Genomic DNA, 23,038 nt, shown 5'->3' with positions numbered 1-23,038 from the left:
ATCCAATTGCTATAGCTTGTCAAATTTCCACCTAGTCACTCATGTACCTAAGGGTTTCTCTCCGGTGCCCTAAGTACGATGTAACCGCAACACCATCGGAGTCGAATACCACGCTAGTAGGTATGAAAATGGAACCTAACATTGCGTCACATAGACTCCATTACCGACATACATCGAGATCAAATACTCGATCTCGAGGGTTCTATCCACTCGACGAACCTCATGGTTCATCAACTTTAACACAAAAGCGAACACGCGCTTAACAGCTGAACACCAAAGCTCATTCCCATGGCTTGGTAGAAACATTTCCCCAAACACTAAGGAATGCTTGGTTACGCCAAGCCTTACGCCCTTCGCCCATCAATCAACACGTCACCATAGGGTACTTCCATTAGGAACGTCACCCATAACAATAACATGCACAACAAATGCATTTAACAAACCCGAACTCAACGGCACATAATAAGTATTCAAAGGACATATTTATTAAAACGATACGTACCTTAACGTCTCCTTGCGTCATTCGCCGCCGCCAACTCGGGACAATCCGACTTGCGATGTCCCTCCTTATGACAATAGTAGCACATCCCGTCATCACTTCTCGACATTGTGCACTCCCATAACTTGTGGCCCCTAACACCACAATTGAAACATCTAGGTGCACTAGAATCCGTTGTGCCTTTACCCCCATTACCCATACTCGCACTTACACCCTTATTTTTCTTGTTCGAAAACATCGTAGTTTCGGACTTTCGCTTACTATCACCGGAAACACTTTCCTTTGAGACAAACGCCTCAAAACCCTTCGCCATGTCAAACAACTCGTCAAAAGTTCTCACCGAGTTCCTACTAATTTTCTCTTGGTAGCGGTCGTCCAAGGTTCGGTAAAAGTCTTCTTTCAACATGTGATCATTCCCGACATACTCCGGGAAAAATTGGGTCTTCGATAAGAAAACGGATTTGAGAGCGTTCAAATCCATTGACCCTTGCCTCAAAGCACGCAACTCGTCCTTAATCTTAGAAAGATCGGCCGAAGTTCAATACTCCTTGAAAAATTCCGTCTTAAACTAGTCCCATGTGAACTCCATGCATTGTTCCTCACCATATAGTTGGATTTTCGCATCCCACCATAACTTGGCGTCACCCCTTAACATACTACTACCATACCTCGTCTTCTTATCGAGAGGGCACTCACTAGTACGAAAAGCCCCCTCCATATTAGAAATCCATCGAGCACTCTTTAGTGGGTCTCGTGCGCCATCAAAAGTGGGAGGTTGAGCATCCTTGAAATTCTTGTAGTAAAAGTCTCGCCTTCTCACATTATCCTCGTGAAGAACAATCTTCACTTGTTCTTTGACTAGATTGACTACTTTCTCGTTAATCGAATCTAGGAACATCTTCCTAACGTCCTCTAGAAATTCCGCTTTTTGACGTTTAAAGATGGCCTCAACCTTAGCCGTGAACTTGGAGTCCTCGCCTTGATCATCGTTAACTTGTTTGTTCCTTGTCGTCATTCTAAGAAATGAACTCGGTTAGAAACCCAACACGAATAAATTACATACACCGTCACGATCAATATTCACAATCATATAAATATGCCACCGCTCGTACATCCCATCTAGTTCAATACTTGTTGTACATCACTTGCATGACTTGGCTTGCAACCGTAATAATGGTCGCGAATTATTATTACGCACACAAGCCATGCCGAGCTCATGAATACAACAACCATCTCGTTTGATGTTCAACACAAATCAACATGATTAGTAACAACATAATCAATACATAACTAAAACCCGAACCGACCCGTAATCCTACAAGTCCCGCATAATAGCACACACAAAAGTCTAAGTCTAGGCGCCTATCTCAAGTCACCTAAATCCATTAGACCATGCTCTGATACCACTTGAAACAACCCAACCCGTATTAATAACGGCCCATAAATTTTTTTTTATTTATAATACATTAATATCATTAACATTTAGGTCCCAATTATGTTTCCAAGACATCTTCAATACAATAGTAAGTTTAACAACTTTAAAACATTTAACACAAGTTTAAATATCCAAACGGGCATACAAAACCGAGCATGGTGATTGGGGATACGCTACCCAATCCTAATCAAATCCAAAAGCGAGATCTCCTAAGCAACCTAGCCAAGATCTCTAATCCCCACGCTTACCCGAGCCGCCATCACGCGAACCTATAAAAATATCAACAACGAGAGGGTAAACTAACGCTTAGTGAGTGAGAATATACTACATACATATATATGCATAAAATGGACACGCCACACAAATATCAAATAACACATACCAGAGCATCCAGGCATATAGCAAGCTAATCTAAGCATACCGTACAATTACGATACCACTAGCTACAACATCAATGTAAGTTCACTCACAACGATATGAACAACACTACCAAGCTACACCCGGAGGGCTAGTTACAACACAACAATATCAATAACATAAGGTAATATAATACCCAACGAACCTGCAACCCAAGGTTAACCACTTAACCTTAAACATACGAAAGTTGGCCGGACAACCCGAGCCTTAGTGAATTCGCACGACCCGAGATACGCTACCTCAACGATAAGATGACCGAACAAACCGAGTCATCATGAACCCGCTCTAACTGAGATTCACAACCTTAACGAGAAGATGACCGAGCAAACTGAGTCATCATGAATCCGCACTAACCGAGATTCATTACCTCTATAATAAGATGACCGAACAAACCGAGTCATCATGAATCCGCCCTAACCGAGATCCACTACCTCTATAATAAGATGAATGAACAACCGAGTCATCATGAATCCGCCCTAACCGAGAACCACTACCTCTATAATAAGATGACCGAACAACCGAGTCATCATGAATCCGTATACTCCAAAGATTCACTATCCCAAGGGTGGTGACCCAAAACGCATAAACGTACACAAAGACTCAAAACTCCAAGAGTCCATCATCCACCTATATGTGAAGTGATCTCTATAAACGAGAACCGCTTCACCCGACCCGCACCCATCCTACACATACATATGCACATAGAATATTAACACTCACCTTGAAGTCTTGATGGATGCCAAACCAAAATCCGCAAACGCCAATGGAACGTACCTATTCCATTATCACATAACAAATAACACAATTAGGGTGGATTACAAATCAACCCATTTCGACAACTAGTGCAATTTTGACCCAATTGCACTTCCAAGCTCAAACAGCGTTCAAACTAACCAATAATCACTAACACAAATAAGAATGGTCCTAATACACCAATTAAACCAAAGCATAGGTGTTAAACACCAATATTGCCCAATATGACACCTTAACCCTAATTTTGACCCATTTCAAAATTAGTCAACCCAAATACACCCAAAGTGATTCCAACACTTCTATAATCACTAACACTAGTGATTACACACTACTTACAATCCTTAAACATGGTTAAATCATTAATCAACCCAAAACCCGCCAAGTATCAACAATAACAACTTTCCATAAACCCTCTTCATCATCTAAATGAGTTTTACAACTAACAATCTCAAAACCCTAACATTGAATCTTAAATCAAACAATGAGACTCGGAGTTAGAACTTACCAATACCGCCAAAGTGATGCCGTTGACGAGTGGAACAACTTTAATACTTGAGGTTTGACCCGAAACACTCTTCTTCTTCTCCAAATGGAGCTTTCTCTCACTAAATTGAGTTTCTCACTCTAGGGTTTGATGAAGGAAGTGTTTAATGTGTAAAATGAGGATAAGATGAGCCTTGAATCAGTCTTATGGCTCTAGAACCGGTCATAAGTGAATTTACCAAAACACCCTCAAAAGATTCCATTAAAATGGGTTAAAATGTCATTACAGCGACATTTGTCGCGTTTCGCGACACTTCGTCGCATTTAGCGACACCAGGACGCGATAAACAATACTGAAACGCGACAAAAGGGGCAGAAATCAAGTATCAGAAGTTGTCGTGTTTCAACCATGTTTGTCACGGAACGCGACACACCAGAACGCGACAAACTGCACTCAAACTCGACAGTTTACCTGATGTACTCCAATTTCACTTTTAAAACATCCCAAAGTCAAACGTGATCAATGCATTACATCCAAACTATTAAATAATCATTCTTGGACTTCAAATGATGCCCCGAGCGTCATGTTTAGAAAAACGGGGTGTTACAAGTATAGAGAAAAAAAATTAAAAAGAAATCAAAAGAGTGTTGCCTTTATTCTTGTCTTTTATATGTTACTCAGTTTTTAAATTCAAAACACCCTCGAACGGTCACATTTTTGCGTCCGAAAATGTGTCAAAAAGGGCGATTATCAGGTGCAAGGCCCCAGGGCAGAGCAGGGTTAAATCGATGCCAACGATACCCTGGAGGGCGAAGCGCATGGCGGTATAGGGCGAGCATGCATTGGGAGTAGGGGATGACCTATTAAGGGTCAACCGTGGTTAGACGCCGTAGGCGTCTCAAAATTTTTCAGTGCAAGTGTATATATATGTAAAAGTCGACTTCTTCCTTCGCTTACTTGTTCTTTTTCCTTCAAATTTTTTAAATTTTTCACCGGTTGAAAAAAAGTTTGTAGCTTATTACCTAAACGCGTCCACAAACTTCTATGAAAATCATGGGTGGCCGGGAGGGGGAGCAACGTGATCGACAATTTGGGCCACAAGGTTTCAGGGGCTCAATTTTTTTTTATATATATAGACACAATCAGAGATTTGAGAAACATGGAAACTATGAAAACACACTCGAAGTAGCGATGATGAAGCATAATAGGCCCAAAAACAACAACCAAAAGCTACATAAAATAAATAAATCAAAGTCTATTAGCATTCTAGTAAGGCCTAAAGAGTCTTTTAATAGTTATACAATTTGTTAGGGTTTAAGAGTTTTTTTTTTTTTTTTTTAAATAACTTATATGATTACATCTCTTAGGTTCTTAAATTCTCGAGACCGGCACTGATGAAATTGTAAAGTTGATTAGCTAATTCTGAAGGTAGATTAATAAGATTAACTAAAATAGAATTGCACACAACTTTTTTTAGAAGAACCAATTCAACAGACTAAGATCCGTAGCGTTACACCTACAGTTAAATTTGATTTGTTTTGACTCGATCATATTTTAACACGTTATCCTTTTCATTAGAGGCAGATTCATTTCATTTCGATATTATAGTAATTAAAATAATTCACATTTTTTTTTTCTCTACATGTAAATTGTATTATGTTTATGGAAGGGAAAATAAGTAGTAGACGTAGAACATGGACAAAAGTGACACCCAACTAGTAGATGTTGATGCATCATCTGTTTTCAAAATGAACAATTCTAAATATCCTATTAACTTTCCCTTGAGATTGATAAATATGCTTCAAAACAAAGCTTCAAATTTACTTTAACAATTATAGGTCTTGACCAACTAATGAAACAAACATATACAGAACTAGCAACTGTGAAGTTGTTAAAGGAGGTTTAATAATGACTACAACATGGGATCACTTGGGCGAAATTGCAAATGTCGCCCAACTATCTGGTTTCGATGCAGTGAAGCTAATAGGGTTGATCGTTAAAGCTGCTAGCACGGCTCGTTTACACAAGAAGAATTGTCAGCAATTTGCGATGCATTTGCGGTTGATAGGTAATCTTTTACAACAGCTAAACATTAGTGAACTTAAAAAGTACCCCGAGACACGGGAGCCTTTGGAGAAACTCGAGGATGCGTTAAGGAGGTCTTACATTTTGGTTAATAGTTGTCAAGATCGAAGCTTTTTGTACTTGCTTGCGTTGGGATGGACTATTGTTTACCAATTCAACAAGTCGCAAGATGAGATTGATCGTTATTTGAAGATTATCCCGCTCATCACCCTAGTCAATAATTCTCGAGTCAAGGTAATTAAAAACTTGATTTATTGTCAACTATTGGGTGAACAGGTAAACGGGTAAAGTTTTTCCTGTTCAGACCACCCGGGAAGGGAGTATTTTTACTCTGGGTTATCTCGTGACCGTCTCCGACTTTTTCCCCAAATATGCTGCTAATGAGGTTTGAACCTAAGAACTTTTGTGAGTATCAGAACCTCAACTACTAGGCTATCTTGCGATGGTTTATTGTCACTGCTATGTTATTCTGTTTGTTTTTTAGCCAATATGTGTGCATATGAATAACTTCCATTTATAAAAAAGTTTGAAGTATGCAGGAAAGATTGGAATATATTGTAATGGACCAACATGAATACACATTAGATGATGAAGACATAAAGGCGCAACAAGTGATTATGAACCCTGATCCATTGAATACCGATGACGCTGTTTTGAGGAAATCACTTTCTTATAGATATCCAGATTTGCCTTTTAATGAAGTAATCAAGAAAGAAAATGAAATGCTTCATCTTGAACTAGAATATTCACAATCCTACTTAGATGTCAGTCAATGTGAATTAATCCAGAATCTGATGCAAATCACAGAGGTTTTTGCTTCAAATTATCAATGTGATGACAAGGATCTGGCATACGTCACCACCAATCAAGAACATGAAGACAATAGTGGTCTGCAAATGGTTGTATATTCAGATTTAGGGTTGGTGTATTTACATAATCTGTACAAGTTTGCGATTTTAGCGTCGTACTCTTGAGATTATAATAAATTAAAAAGTATATGTTATTGCAGGAGCACTTCTTCTACTTCATCTAGACAAGATTTGCTATCTTCTAGAAGATCCTATCAACCTGAAGAATGGCATTCGAATGTACTTGGTTGTTGTTGCACGCCTATCATGTGTAAGTTCTGCAAATACTGTTTTTATTTGATGTGTTATTTCATTTGCAAGTTGTAGAAACAAATGGGCAGAGTAGATAGGTTGGGTAACGAGTCAAACTGACTCATATGTAAGTAAATGAGTCATACTTATTTCAATTATACCCATGTATGATTTCAGTTATACCCTTGTGCAGTGCTGTTATTTTAAAGTTTGTTGTTATAGCATGTTTTCTAAGCAAATTGCATGTGTTGATGCTGCAGGCTTAAAAACCTTCTTTTTTCCATGTGGAACACTCTCAAAAATAGCTACGGTGGCAACAAACACACATATGAGTAAGATGCAACACTTGCTGATTCAGCATACTACATTAGATCTTATTTTCTGACGTGCCTTATTGTATGACTCGTTTGATATTGGCATCTCAAGTTTTATATCATCAGTTGGCAGTTAGAGTATATATGATTATTTTGTTGTTAGTATACTAAAATCGGTTTTCTTGATCAGCGTCTACAGATGCCTGCCACGAGCTAATGGCTTACTCCTTAATAGCCTCATGCTGTTGTTATACTTGTTGCATCAGGAAGAAGCTTCGGACCGCTTTGAACATCAGGGTAATAGTCTTTTTTCGTTTCGTTTCTTGTAATACAGGCTTGCAATCAGGGTTTTTTCACCTTCTGTTTCTGTTAAAAAATTACTAGGTTGATATCTTCATTCTCAGTTTGGCTGAAACTCATGATTCATTTATCTGAAAAATCTTATTTAAAAATTGTCTAGTTTCTGCATACTTAAAGAATAACTTGCATCTGTTATGTTACATTACATAGGGAGGGTGGGGTGGTGATTTTCATCTGCATTTATGCTGCTGCTGTTGTGCCCTCGTCCAAGAATTGCGCGAAATTGAGATGCGAGGAATTCATGGTATGTTCTATCCAATCTCAACTTTAAGTTTACTAGAGACTAAAGAGAGGTAGCAAAATTAGCAGATCTGAGCTATTTATAATTTTTTAACCATGACTTATTGTTTTATATAATTATAAACAAAGCAATTTTAAAAGTAGTTCTGTGAAAATACTTGAGCAAAATTTGACCTATTTGGTTAAATCTTTTTGTTAATCTGACTGAGATGAAGCATAAACCAATCAAACGGTAAATAACTGAACAGGTCGAAAGTGCTAACTCTACTAGATGACTAAACTGGGTTAAAAAAAACCAAGTAAATGATGTCACCCAGGTCTTTTGTATTTTAAGACACATTTTTATTTTTTATTTTATTTTTTAACACATTTTGGTCATGCTAGAACATTGTGTAATTAATGTGGGCTGCATTCAATAGTTGCAGGTCCTCAGAAGACAAAAACAAGCCCTCCTCCATGCCAATACATGGAATCTTAGAGTGATAATAGAACATACATGTTACAGTAAACCTTTCTTTTAAACAACTCAATTTCATTTTGTAATCGAATATGGAGGTTAACTGGTTTGTATTTGACGAAAGTGAAGTTGAAGGGTATAAACATTCTAGTTATGTAAATTCTGGATTATATTTAGAACAGAACTACTATTACCTCCTTAACTAAAAGGGAAACAAGCCTGCAGTGCACAATTTACAACTGTTGTAGCTGTTTTGCAGTAGCTGTTTACAGTGAACCTGCAAAGCAATATGAGCTCAAAAAGAAGCCAAAGTTAACACACTGCCTTCTCGTATAAAATGTCCTACAGTCATGCATATGCATGTAAAAGTTAATCACAATAAATATGACCAAAGGCGTTTTTACTGTGTCAACAATGAGAGATTAATGTTATTCATACTATGCGGGAAAAGGGAAAAGCAGCTACAGTTTCTCCAGATGACATAGTACAAACTCAGACCAAAAGGCTTTCAATTTAGCAAACTTCATTTTGATAAAAGATAATTGCTTCTCGAAATGTATGCATCAAGTAATCCCTAAAACATATTTGTTCAAACAGACAGGCTAGTGCCACGTTCGTTACGTCTGTCGTGATGCACACACATTAATCGTTCTAATTGTACCAAAACTAGCCTGATTTAGCATCGCTGACTCTGTGTATTTTGACCGAACAGAGACAGGACCAGAGACGAATTAACAAAACAAACCCTTAAATCATCCATTGAGACTAGCTATTCGATCTTCCAGTTTGTCTCCGACTTCAAGACTGTTAACTATATCTGTTAAATCTAAAAGACTAAAACCTGGTACCCTAATTCCTCTCTCTTTCATTATACACTTCATCCTGTTTACATCATCCCACCGCCCTGCTACTGCATAGATTAAAATAAGCAGCACATAATGTGAATGATTCAACGGGTCAGCCTCAATTAGAGCTGTAGCAATTTGCTCTCCTATAGCCACATCACCTCTAAAACGACACGATCCTAGTAAACCAGCCCATAATGGTGATTGGGGTGAAATGCTGATATCAACTGGCATACTCTTCAAGAAATCAACTGCTTCGTCAACTAAACCATGGCTAGCATAGAGATTAGCCATGCAAAAATAATGTGCAAAACTGGGCTTTATACCATAGACCTTAGTCATTTCAAGAAAATGGTTTTTACCTTCTGGCATCAAGCCTATCCGTGCACAAGCACATAATACACCTACATAAGTGATTTCATCTGGGATTACTTTATCAAGGTTTAACATTTTATCGAATAACTGAAGCCCGTGTCTTGGGTTTCCATGTATAGATTGCCCTGTAATCATCGCATTCCAACATACCAAATTCTTGATGAGCATTCTATCAAAGATACTCCGAGCAACATCTGATCGCTCACATCTACAGTACATATCAATTAGAGCCGTGCCAATAAACAATGATACATCTGTCAACGTCCGAATAATAAAAGCATGAACCGATTTTCCTTCTTTCAATCTACGTGATCTGCCACAAGCAGTAACCACACTTACAATCGTCGTATCATTCCCTCTACCACCTACCTTCACCATTTTCCTAAACAACTTCAACACTAGGCCTGGATTCTTACCATCCAAATAGCCCTTAATCACAACATTCCAAGACCCCACATTTCTCTCAGGCATTTCATCGAACAACTTATGTGCATTCCCCATCTCACCAAACTTCACATACCCATCCACCATTGAGTTCCATGACACCAAATCCCTCACAGACATTTCACCGAACACCTTCCATGCATCATCACTAAACCCACAACTAGCATAAAAATGAATCAAAGGGTTCTCAACATACAAACATCTATCAACCCCAACTTTCACAGCCTGCCCATGACACTCCTTCCCTAACCTCGAATCCTTCGATTTCGTACACGAACTAATCAAAGAAGAAAACGTATAACTATTAGGTTTAAATAACACACCATCTTCTTCAAGCATTTCAAAATAAAACCTTACAACTTTATTCGGCAAACAACTACAAGCATAAGCCTTGATAACAGTATTTACACAAAAAGTATCTGGAAAATGAATTAATTTAAAAATAAATAGTGTGTAATCAATGTCACAGTAATTTAACGATAGCTTCAACACTCTGTCAGCAATGGATGGATTTTGAAGGAATCCTGAAGTTATAAAGTGGCTTTGGATCTGGTAAAATTTAGTTGAATGTTGACATGTTTGAATGGTGTTTATAATTCTTCTCTCTTTGATTTCAAATGATAAATAAGATAAATCAGATGGTGTTGTTGATTCTGAAGAATGATAGTGGTTTATTTTGGAGAGTGAAATAGGGTTTATCGATGAATTAGGGTTTCTTGTGTAACGAAGGAGCTCTCGCATCAACACTCTTGCCATTCATTTCCAGATCAGGTTTAATTTTGTGTGTGTTCAATTGAAATCTTTGTTGCTGCCATTGGCGGCTTGTTTCTCTCAATTCCGGAATATATAATAATTATATTTTAATCAATTTATACTTTAAATAAATACTGCCGAGGTTAGTTACAAGGTTTTCAGCAACCGGGTTCGATTGATCCAACCTCATAACATAACCAAATGTAGGCAGCTTAAAAAAATTACTTCCGGACGGTTTTTAATTTTTTTTAACTAACAGTTTGAAATCACTAGAGGGACTAAATCACTCACGTGATCATCTTTCGCAGTTGCATAACTCGCCCTCAACTGCTGCCGTGGAAGTAACCCTTATCAATTCGAGGGCACGGTCGGTAAAACCTCTCCTCCCACTCCCCCTGCAACGCAATGTGCGAAGAAGACCTTGGGTGGATTTCAAGGTTAAGAAATAACTTTGTATGCAATGTTGTAGACGCGGGAGTCGAACTGCTGACATATAACAAAGAGTGTCAGGCTACTATACCAATATTGTTTCAAATTAATTGTTCATTTTAAAAATTGATAAGAATTAATAAATAATTTTTATTATATCGTTGATTGTATACATATAACATAAAAAGTAAGTAAAAATTAAGGGGTAAAGGTAAAAATTTAACGAAAGTGTACATTATAATAATGATACTCCGTATTTATTAAATTGTGTATTTTTATCTTATGATAATTAAATTAAAACAAACGGAATAGTAATGGTAATCATTAAACCCGAGAAAAGTAAAATGACATATATGTGACATAAAATTATAATCGTTACTGACCTGTAACTATTTACTATCTATCATGGCAAATTCACCTAAGTACCTAACCCTCATTTTACATTTCACAAACATATCCCTTAGCTATCTTCCAAATCAATCTTTTAGCAACGTTTATGCGAATATAATGTTACTCCCTCTCTTCCAAATAATTTATTTTATTTTATTTTTTTTGAAGGGCAAAATTAATTAATTTTATTACTTAAAGAAAAAGAAACATTACAACAGTATGCGATAGCATACTTAATACAAAATACGAATACAGAGAAATGAGGGTAATATTACAACCCATATGAGATGGAAGCATGAGTATGAAGTAACACTACACTATCATCCATGGTCATCAAAGTAGCTTGGATTCAAAAGTCATTGATGCCATTCGAGTTTTATTTTCTTCGACCGATTTGATATCCATTCATAGGATTTGACTTGGATTCCATTAAGCGCCGTCAGACCGTTTCCTTTCCTCTTTTGAAAAATTGCATGATTTCTATTTTGCCAAATGAAATACCCCCATATCCATTCAATAGCTTACCACATTTTCGATGATGCATTCGATGACGGGTTTCTCTTATCTTTGAACATCTCTTCTAGGTTGGAGTATATTTGATTATTCGCATTCCACCAACGAACTACTCTTTCGCATATATCTTTTGCAAATGAACATTTTAATAAGATGTGTTCAACGGTTTCAACATCATTATTGCAAATAGGACAACGCAAGGAATCAAGGCCGATATCTCTCTTATATAATTCGACTCGAACCAGTAACCTTTTCATACATGCACTCCAAATAAAAATGCCAATTTTTTTTTTTTAAAGGCAAACATATAATTTATTAATGGAATTAACAAGTTCGCAACATTACAAAATAAGATGCCAAGATGGCAACAATATGTACAAACTCAAAATAAGAGGAAACTCAAAATTGTTCGCAATAATGTCTCTCGAATTATGAAATGATGCTATAAGGGTTATGCAACCAAGTATGCCAATCGATGATCTTTTCTTTGCACCTTTTCGCGACCCATTCAAAACTCTTAACTTGTATTTCGCAAACCATAACCGGCACATTCCAATCTTTGTTTTTGAAGACTTTCTCATTTCGTTTTTTCCACACGAAGTACAAACTTGTCCACACCATAGCTTGCCATATTTCTCTACCTAAACCCGAATTTGATTGACCCGAATTGATGCTTAGAAGTGATGGTAAGTCCAAGTTTGGAGGTCGTGATACATTCCACCAAACAAAAATTTTATCCCAAACATCACGCACTTTTTCGCAAGAGAAGAGGGAATGACTAATACTTTCGATGTCGTTGTCACAATTTGTACAACGGACCGAATGTAGATCGACGCCCCTCTTATCCAATTCTATCAACACCGGAATACGTCCTTTCACACGAAAACTTCCACCTTTTTGGGTACAAGCTTGTTGCGCATGGTACTCGTAGAGGTAGAGTTGTTCGTGTGAAGAATTTTCTCGTCAATAAGCTTAGAAAGTTTACGTGTTGTGAAGACACCATTGTTGCATAAATTCCAAAACCATGTATCGCTAGAACCAGGAGCGCAAGCAACCAAATTGATGAGCTTTTTTAATTCGTCCAGTTTACCCAATGCTGTAACGACCCTGGATTTTCCAACGTTTATTTATTAATAATTGTTATTATTAATATGTGTGATTAAACAAATGTATGGTATTACATTTACATGTTGCCATGACTAAACGTACTTGACTTTAATTGCCCGAAACGTCTTTGTGACACCCGAGACTTACACGAATAATATTTTCAGATATTATTTACATTCATGATTAGTTTTATTAATCATTTTAATTAACTAAAATTACTAGTTAATTACTTGGGCTCTATTTGGACTTATTTGTTAATTATTGGAACTTGGGCTTGTTTAATGTAAATGGACTCTTGATTATGGGCTTATAAACCCACCCTACTTCTTAAATGGATTACTTAGCCCATTCTTTCATGTAAGTAGCATCATTAAGTTACAACTAGTTGGTTTAAGATTTATGGAATCTAGTTACACCATGTTTCCATGCAAATGCCATCCATTAACCAACTTTAAAGACCTTTACATGCTTATGACTAATGAGTAAACTCCTCTTCCCCTTCCCCTTTTGAAGACCGAAGGCCTCCAAGGCCTTTAGAGGGTTTGATTGTTTTTTTTTACTACATTTACTAAGTATTACTCTTCACATTTCAAACACACACATACCTCTCAACTCTCTCTCTCTCATATTTCTCTCATTTTACTCTCATACTTGTAAGTATTATGAACAAATTCCCTCTTCTTTTTCTTGCTAAAAACCGAAACCAAGACACCCTTTATCATCATCATTCTTTGTTGTTTGTTGTTACTTGGTTCATGTAGTTGTTTGTTACTTACTTACTTGGTTTCAAGAATCAAACTTACTAGTTTCATTCTTCTTTTATCTTGTAATTACAAGAACACTCAAGAACATAAACTTACTAGTTTATGATTCTACCTTATTTGTTTTAAAAGATTTAGAGTTCATGTGTTGCAAATCATACTTGTAAGTCATGTTAGTAAACTTTAAAGTTTACTTTCTAAAGATCAAACTTTGATTTGAATCTTTAAAGTATGAACAACCCATGAACTTGTTTCTTGTTTATTTAGTTCACTACTTCATTTACTTGCACTTTAGTTTTGAGATTTTTGGTTGTGTTGGTCAAGTACTACAAGTTAGTCTTGATCTCATTTCTCTTGGACTAAAAGTTAACTTTACTAGTTCAAGAACATGTAAATGAAACTTTTTAATTATAACTTTGTACACTTATGTTTGATCTAGACTTTTGGGTCTAAGATCTTCAAGATCAAACTAAAGAACTATGTTCTACAACTCAAGATCTTGATTTCCTGAGTTTACTTTCAAGTTTGTAACTTATTATTAGTTTTAAAGTTCATGTATGTGTTAGATCTAAGACTTTGATGTAACTTTGGTTCATCAAACTTCATACAACTCTTAAGTGAGTTGTGCTACATGTCTTAGACTTACACTTGTGTCATAATAGTCAAAACTTGGTTAATATTACTTTTATAGTTCATGAATGTGTTAAATCTAAGACTTTGATGTAACTTTGGTTCATCAAAACACTTGCAACACTTAAGTGAGTTGTGCTTCATGTCTTAGACTTACACTTGGGTTATGATGGTAAAACCTTGGTGAAAATGATGCAAACACATCAATGAGTTGTACACTTGAAGCTATATGCATCAAGGATGAGAACCATGATGTACATCAAGCACCAAGACCACCGGAACCCACTATTTTTCTGTTTTCTGTCTTCTGCCTACTGTTTTCTGGTTTCTGTAACATACCAGTACACCTGGGCTACTGTAACCTTGATTTTCAAATAGATCTTTTCGAGTAGATAACTTTTCATATAGGACTCGTCTTAATCCGAGTTACGGTTTAGGATTTATGGCCCTCCGATCGTCACTATGTCCTTTTAACATTGTGCAGAAATTTCTGACCTACTCGCACTTAGACTGTCGCCATGGTCAAACGAAGACGAGTTTGCTTCTGTAAATTTTACCACACTTAAAGGACTCATATACGGAGCCATGGCCACTGGTCTCACCTTATTTCAGTAAGGGTAGAGGCCGTGGTGACTGATCAAAATCAGCCTTTGTTTTAAACTCTTTTCATGAACGAAACTTACTTTACACCTTTTGTTTGATGATGAATGATGATGACCCTTAAGACCTTATTTACATACTTTTAAACCTTTTCGGACGATTTACTGACTTAGTACTATTTGACTTAGGTTGAGGACCCGTTTGGACAACCTTCATTACTTGCTTACTTTCCGAGTCATACTTTACCGCTACTTTATCATTGTGAGTTATAGCATTCCCTTTTTACTTTAACTATTTTGGGAACTGAGAATACATGCGGATTTTATGTTTTACATACTAGGTACGAGTACTTAAACTTATATATGTGTGGGTTATACAACGGCATAAACATTCCCTTTAGCTCGGTAACGTTTAATCATTGGTTTTTGAACCGTGAACGCGAATCTTAGATATGGATCCATAGGGTTTGACATCCCCACTCGGGCTAGTAGCGCTAGCATTTAATGAGTGTTTAATACTTCGTAAACATACGCACTTGCCAAGTGTACATTCAGGGGGTATAAACGTTAAGTTAGTTACCAAGTGCCCACGGTTAACATATACTTTATCATACTGTTTTGAAACGCTCTTTGTAGCACTGAAATCTCGTGGCCTACCTTACATACTGTTATACTTAAACTATAGCTCACCAACCTTTGTGTTGACGTTTTTAAGCATGTTTTTCTCAGGTGCTTAAGGTTATTTGCTTCCGCTGTCGTGATAGTCTTGCCGTAGACACCCGCTGCTCTAGTGTTATCACCGCATGAACTGTTTATCTTGCATTCAAACTTTATTACATTTAAAACTATGTTTTGTAACGACCTAAGGGTCACATACATTTATTCATGCTTGCTATACGTAGAAGCATACTGTTGGTGTAAAACAATTGACGTCGTTTATGATGTCATCTTTTTATTGTGAATGCAACTTCTTTTATTACAGCATATAGTACTTAACCTTGTAATGATCCTGTTGTTGATGATTCGTACACGATGGTTTTGTACGGGGCATCACATTTGGTATCAGAGTATTGGTTGTAGGGAATTAGGTTGCATTAGTGAGTCTAAGACCGACCCGAGTAGGATTCACTAATAGGACTAATCTACAACTTGCTAGTTTACTTGTTTTCGCTGAACTTACTGCATGCTGCTGCTTACTTTTACTGCTATATGCCGTATGCTACTACATGATTTTACTACTGTACAATATCGCTTGCTTTCGATTGCATGCAACTTCTGTACGATTCGTTATTATTGCCATGCTACTTATTGTTATACATGATTTAAACTGTTGGCCTAATACGTGCTTGCTTTATGACTTACTGACATGGAAAATTTATTTTTCCTTGTTCAGATGTCGGATGTTCCACCTGCTATCGTTTTGGGCAGTTTAGACTCGTCAGCCACCCCACCTGCTGATGCTGCCGACACACCGATCCCGATACGCACCAGTGACCCCGGCGCTTCATCTTTCGGAGCTAGTAGTAGTGCGCCGGCACCAGTGGCTACTATTGACGGACACGTGGACCCTACGGAGATTCCAGCTCCGTCTGCTCCTGGACCCTCGGAGCCATAGCCCCGCATCGGTGGTGTTATGATTCCTGTGGAGTTCGGGGAAGGGCCATTCCGTAACCCTATGCGCATGCCGTGCCGACGCGCTCCTAATGGACGTTTAGTACCGATTCCGCCAGGCAGATACAGACAGATGATGGCCGCCCATAGACTGCCAGTTCAGCCACCAGTGCCACCACCACATGATTCGGATGACTCATCATCCGCCGATTCTTCATCAGATGACTCTTCCTCAGACGACTCCAGTGATGATGCGTACCCTGCTGATGTACCTATTCAACCACCCTCCACCCCGCCGAAGAAGCGGTATCGCTTCGACGGTACCATTATTCCGGGGATCAACGGAGGACGAGCCTTCACTGACGCATTTGGTCGGCGTCGTAGGGTTACTGCTCGTAAGCGGCTTGTGCCGTACTCTGCCAACCCACGAGTGCGTAAGACACCCCGTTACGTACTGACTATTTCTGGAGCCGGAACGTCTGCACACCGTTTCATGCGGTCTGCACCACCCGCACCACCGGCACCACCCGCACCACCTACACCGCCTGCCCCACCATCTCCCTCTAACGAGGAACTGAGGAGGGATGTGGGAATCCTCCGAGCTCGGGTTACTGAGCTCGAGGAGCAGTTGGCTCAGGTTTTAGACATCCTACACCCACCTTCACCTTAGGACCTTTTGTATTAGATTTCATGATGTAATCTAGTTGTAGTTTCATATTTCACTTATGTATTGTACGAATCTATCATGATGTATGAAACTTATTATTAATGAATGGAAACTTTGTGATGTTACTTTTTGCACAAGTGTTCTATTTACGTTACTGTTTGGTGTTTTGCGGTACTTGTATCAACTTGCGTTACTTAATTAACATGTGTTGTGCTGTTTACATGTTGGTTGTTATATACTATATTATTATATATTGAATGCTGGATTTTGACTTGAGTCAAAATGTTTGTATAGAACACCATGGCTAACGATCGATCCACACCTACTGCTGCTCAAATTGAAGAGATGATCCAAGAACGTGTAGCCGCAGCCATTGCGAAAATGCAACCCCAAGCTCCAACGCCACCGCCACCACCACCGGTTATTCAACCCGTTCGAAATGGGTGTACTTACAAGGAATTCCAGAGCTGTAAACCACATAACTTCAGCAGCACTGAGGGACCGGTTGGTCTCACCAGATGGTTCGAGAAACTTGAATCAGTATTTCGAGTTAGCAACTGTTCGGAGGACAGCAAAACCAAATTTGCTTCTTGCACGCTATCTGACGGCGCGCTCACGTGGTGGAACACAATGGCACAGGCACAAGGCATTGATGAGGCGTATGCTACGCCATGGGAGGAGTTTAAGTGTGCCATGATTGAGGAGTATTGTCCGAGAACCGAAATCCAAAAGATGGAAATGGAATTCATGCAGTTAAAGGCCGTTGGGAACGACCTTGATGGTTACAACAGGAGATTTTTGGAACTAGCCCTGATGTGTCCGACAATGGTCACCCCAGAATTCAAGCGAATGGAGAGATACTTCTGGGGACTCCCTAAGAGCATTAAGGGAAATGTCACCTCATCCAAACCACCAAATGTTCCCGAAGCGATGCGCATGGCGCATACTTTAATGAATCAAATAACCATCGATGAACCGGAGAAAACTAAGTCTGAAGCGGGTACTAGCGAGAAGCGCAAATAGGATAACCACAACAACAACAACAACAACAACAACAACAACAACAACAGGGGAAGAAACTATGAACAGAACCCGGCGAAACGACATGAGGGTTTCAGAGGAAACAACAACGGTGGAAACCCCAACCCCAACAACAACACCAACTCCAACCCGAACTACAAGGGAACCCTACCTCAATGCAAGAGGTGTTACAAACACCACACTGGGTATTGCAATGTTGTCTGCGAGAAGTGCCAATGGTCTGGGCATGTTGGAAAAGACTGCAAGGTCACCACTTTGAATGGGAAGCCGAACCTCACAGGGCCGAGGAAGTGTTACGAATGCGGGCAGACAGGCCATTTCAGAAATGCGTGTCCAAATAAGAGAAAAGATTTCTGACCACCGCGCGCTAGAGCTTTCAATGTTAATGTAAGGGACGCCCGAGAAAATCCCGACTTGGTGACAGGTATATTCACAATCAACAATCTTTTAGCTTCTGTCTTGTTTGATACTGGTGCGGATAGAAGTTATGTATGTAGACATTTTTGCGATAAGATTAATTGGTCATTAGTCCCGTTAAAAGAGAGTATGCTTGTCGAGGTCGCCAATGGAAAACTTGAGAAAGTTGACCATATTAGTCGAGGAGCTATCATCAACATAGCTGGTGCAGATTTCGAAATTGATTTGATACCCATCAAATTGGGAAGTTTTGACGTGATCGTCGGTATGGATTGGTTGAGTAAGATAAGGGCCGATATTATCTGTGGAGATAAAGCACTTCGTATACCACAAGGAGATGGCGAGCCACTGGTTATCTATGGAGAGAGATGTACCTCGAAGTTGAACCTCATTAGTTGCGTGAAAGCGCAAAAGATTATGAAGAAGGGACGTTTTGCTGTCCTAGCACATGTGAAAGCGGTAGAAACCGAGGTGAAGAGTGTGAACGATGTTCGAATTATGAACGAATTTTCCGATGTCTTCCCAGAGGAATTGCCTGGATCGCTGCCGCAGAGAGCAGTAGAGTTTCAGATTGATTTAGTGCCAGGAGCTGCACCTGTAGCTCGCGCACCTTATAGACTCGCACCTTCCGAGATGCAAGAATTACAGAGTCAACTACAAGAACTACTTGATCGAGGATTTATCCAACCAAGTTTCTCGCCATGAGGCGCACCTATTCTGTTTGTGAAGAAGAAGGATGGATCCTTTCGTATGTGTATCGACTACCGTGAACTCAACAAATTGACTATCAAGAATCGGTATCCTCTTCCACGAATTGATGATCTTTTTGATCAACTACAAGGATCGAGCGTTTACTCAAAGATCTACTTACGGTCCGGTTATCACCAGTTGAGGGTGAAGGAAAGTGACGTGATGAAAACTGCATTTAGAACTCGTTATGGTCATTATGAGTTTCTCGTGATGCCATTCGGATTAACCAATGCACCTGCCGTATTCATGGATCTTATGAATCGTGTCTGCAAGCCGTACTTGGATAAGTTTGTTATCGTCTTCATAGATGATATCCTCATCTACTCTAAGAGCGAAGAAGAACATGAGCAACACCTCCGACTAGTGCTTGAACTCTTGAGACAGGAGCAACTTTACCCCAAATTCTCCAAGTGTGAATTTTGGTTGAAGGAAGTTCAATTTCTGGGTCATGTTGTGAGCGACCAGGGTATCAAAATTGATCCCACCAAGATTGAAGCCATCAGCAAGTGGGAGACCCCCACTACTCCAACTCACATTCGTCAATTCCTAGGTCTCGCCGGTTACTACCGAAGGTTCATTGAAGGATTTTCTCTGATTGCGCGTCCTTTGACCGCACTGACTCACAAGGGCAAAAAGTTCATTTGGGAACCCGCACACGAATCAGCATTTCAAACTTTGAAGAAGAAGTTAACCTCCGCACCTATCCTATCACTTCCTGAGGGCAGTGACGACTTTGTTGTTTATTGTGATGCATCGAAGAGTGGTTTTGGTTGTGTACTGATGCAAAGATCAAAGGTTATCACTTATGCCTCCCGACAATTGAAGATTCACGAGCGGAACTACACTACTCACGATCTTGAACTTGGAGCCGTTGTCTTTGCACTCAAATTGTGGAGACACTATTTGTATGGAACTAAGAGTACTATCTTCACCGATCACAAGAGTCTCCAGCACATCTTCGATCAGAAGCAACTGAATATGAGACAGCATCGATGGATCGAGACGCTCAACGACTACGATTGTGAACTCCGTTATCACCCTGGCAAGGCCAATGTTGTAGCTGACGCTTTAAGCCGAAAGGAGAGGACGGCACCTTTTCGTGTTAGGGCTCTGAACATCACCATTCATTCGAACCTCAACAGGCAGATCAGAGTAGCCCAAGATGAGGCTCTCAAGGAGAGGAATATGTCTTATGAACATTTGAACATACTTGTCTCTCGATTCGAGGTTAGGGAGTCTGGACTCCGATGTTATGCCGGAAGAATTTGGGTACCTCTTTATGGAGATCTACGGAACCCTATACTTGATGAAGCCCACAAGTCGAGATATTCGATTCATCCTGGAGCGGGCAAAATGTACCACGACCTTAAAGAACAGTATTGGTGGCCGAATCTTAAGAAGGACGTTGCGACTTATGTTGGTAAGTGTTTGACTTGCTCGAAGGTTAAAGCCGAACATCAGAGACCTTCTGGTTTGCTTCAACAACCAGAAATCCCACAATGGAAGTGGGAACAGATAACAATGGATTTCATCACCAAGCTACCAAAGACGGTGGGCGGATACGATACTATTTGGGTTATTGTTAACCGCCTTACTAAATCTGCACACTTCTTAGCGATGAAGGAAACGGATACAATGGAGAGACTTGCTCAATTATACATCAAAGAGGTTGTATCTCGTCATGGTGTACCTTTATCGATCATCTCCAATCGCGATCCCCGTTTTGCTTCTAGATTTTGGTGATCTTTGCAAGAAGCCATGGGAACCCGTCTCGACATGAGTACTGCGTATCATCCACAGACTGACGAAAAAAGTGAACGAACGATTCAGACCTTGGAGGACATGTTACGTGCATGTGTCATTGACTTTGGAAAAGCCTGGGAAAGGCATTTGCCACTCGCCGAATTTTCTTACAACAACAGTTATCACTCGAGCATTAATGCTGCACCTTTTGAAGTAGGCGAAAAACAAATCACCGGACCCGAGGTAGTCCATGAAACAACGGAGAAGATTGCTCAGATTCAAGCGAGACTTAAGACTGCACGCGATCGTCAAAAGAGTTATGCCGATCTTAAACGTAAAGACTTTGAATTCAACGTTGGCGACCGTGTAATGTTGAAGGTTGCACCTTGGAAAGGTGTGATTCGTTTTGGAAAACGTGGAAAGTTGAACCCAGGATACATTGGTCCTTTTGAAATCTTGGAACGTGTTGGACCCGTTGCTTACCGTTTGGATCTTCCAGCACAATTGAGCTCAGTTCATCCCACCTTCCACGTATCAAACTTGAAGAAGTGTCTTGCGGCACCGGAACTTATCATACCACTTGAGGAGCTTACGATTGACGACAAACTCCACTTTGTGGAGGAACCTGTTGAAATTATGGATCGTGAGATCAAAACTTTGAAATGCAACAAGATTCCGATCGTCCGAGTACGATGGAATGCCAAACGAGGACCTGAGTTTACTTGGGAGCGAGAGGATCAAATGATGCGGAAGTATCCTCACCTTTTCCCGACTCCTCCATCTAGCTCAGCTTAAAATTTCGGGAAGAAATCTTCTTTAACAGGTGGGTAATGTAACGACCCTGGATTTTCCAACGTTTATTTATTAATAATTGTTATTATTAATACGTGTGATTAAACAAATGTATGTTATTACATTTACATGTTGCCATGACTAAACGTACTTGACTTTAATTGCCCGAAACGTCTATGTGACACCCGAGACTTACACGAATAATATTTTCAGATATTATTTACATTCATGATTAGTTTTATTAATCATTTTAATTAACTAAAATTACTAGTTAATTACTTGGGCTCTATTTGGACTTATTTGTTAATTATTGGAACTTGGGCTTGTTTAATGTAAATGAACTCTTGATTATGGGCTTATAAGCCCACCCTACTTCTTAAATGGATTACTTAGCCCATTCTTTCATGTAAGTAGCATCATTAAGTTACAACTAGTTGGTTTAAGACTTATGGAATCTAGTTACACCATGTTTCCATGCAAATGCCATCCATTAACCAACTTTAAAGACCTTTATATGCTTATGACTAATGAGTAAACTCCTCTTCCCCTTCCCCTTTTGAAGACCGACGGCCTCCAAGGCCTTTAGAGGGTTTGGTTGTTTTTTTTTACTACATTTACTAAGTATTACTCTTCACATTTCAAACACACACATACCTCTCAACTCTCTCTCTCTCTCTCTCTCTCTCTCTCTCATATTTCTCTCATTTTACTCTCATACTTGTAAGTATTATGAACAAATTCCCTCTTCTTTTTCTTGCTAAAAACCGAAACCAAGACACCCTTTATCATCATCATTCTTTGTTGTTTGTTGTTACTTGGTTCATGTAGTTGTTTGTTACTTACTTACTTGGTTTCAAGAATCAAACTTACTAGTTTCATTCTTCTTTTATCTTGTAATTACAAGAACACTCAAGAACATAAACTTACTAGTTTATGATTCTACCTTATTTGTTTTAAAATATTTAGAGTTCATGTGTTGCAAATCATACTTGTAAGTCATGTTAGTAAACTTTAAAGTTTACTTTCT

The 23,038-nt window shown here is 39.0% G+C and overlaps 2 protein-coding genes across 2 annotated transcripts; one reads left to right on the top strand and one right to left on the bottom strand.

Moving 5' to 3' along the window:
* The first annotated feature begins 5,496 nt into the window (after positions 1-5,496).
* On the top strand, positions 5,497-8,273 carry LOC139892108 (protein MID1-COMPLEMENTING ACTIVITY 1-like). Its single transcript, XM_071875144.1, has 7 exons — positions 5,497-5,907; positions 6,213-6,592; positions 6,683-6,792; positions 7,034-7,105; positions 7,278-7,384; positions 7,598-7,691; positions 8,113-8,273. Exons 1-7 carry the CDS (start codon positions 5,497-5,499, stop codon positions 8,163-8,165), a joined length of 1,227 nt encoding a protein of 408 aa, XP_071731245.1. The 3' UTR covers positions 8,166-8,273.
* Positions 8,274-8,593: 320 nt separating this feature from the next.
* Positions 8,594-10,634, bottom strand: LOC139892106 (pentatricopeptide repeat-containing protein At3g51320). The gene has a single exon (XM_071875143.1). It carries the CDS (start codon positions 10,562-10,564, stop codon positions 8,897-8,899), a length of 1,668 nt encoding a protein of 555 aa, XP_071731244.1. The 5' UTR covers positions 10,565-10,634; the 3' UTR covers positions 8,594-8,896.
* Positions 10,635-23,038: the final 12,404 nt, after the last annotated feature.

The sequence above is a fragment of the Rutidosis leptorrhynchoides genome, chromosome 2, assembly GCF_046630445.1.
Source record: "Rutidosis leptorrhynchoides isolate AG116_Rl617_1_P2 chromosome 2, CSIRO_AGI_Rlap_v1, whole genome shotgun sequence".
Taxonomy (NCBI): domain Eukaryota; kingdom Viridiplantae; phylum Streptophyta; class Magnoliopsida; order Asterales; family Asteraceae; genus Rutidosis; species Rutidosis leptorrhynchoides.
The sequence above is the reverse complement of the archived record's forward strand: the minus strand, read 5'-3'. Positions and strand labels throughout refer to the sequence as shown.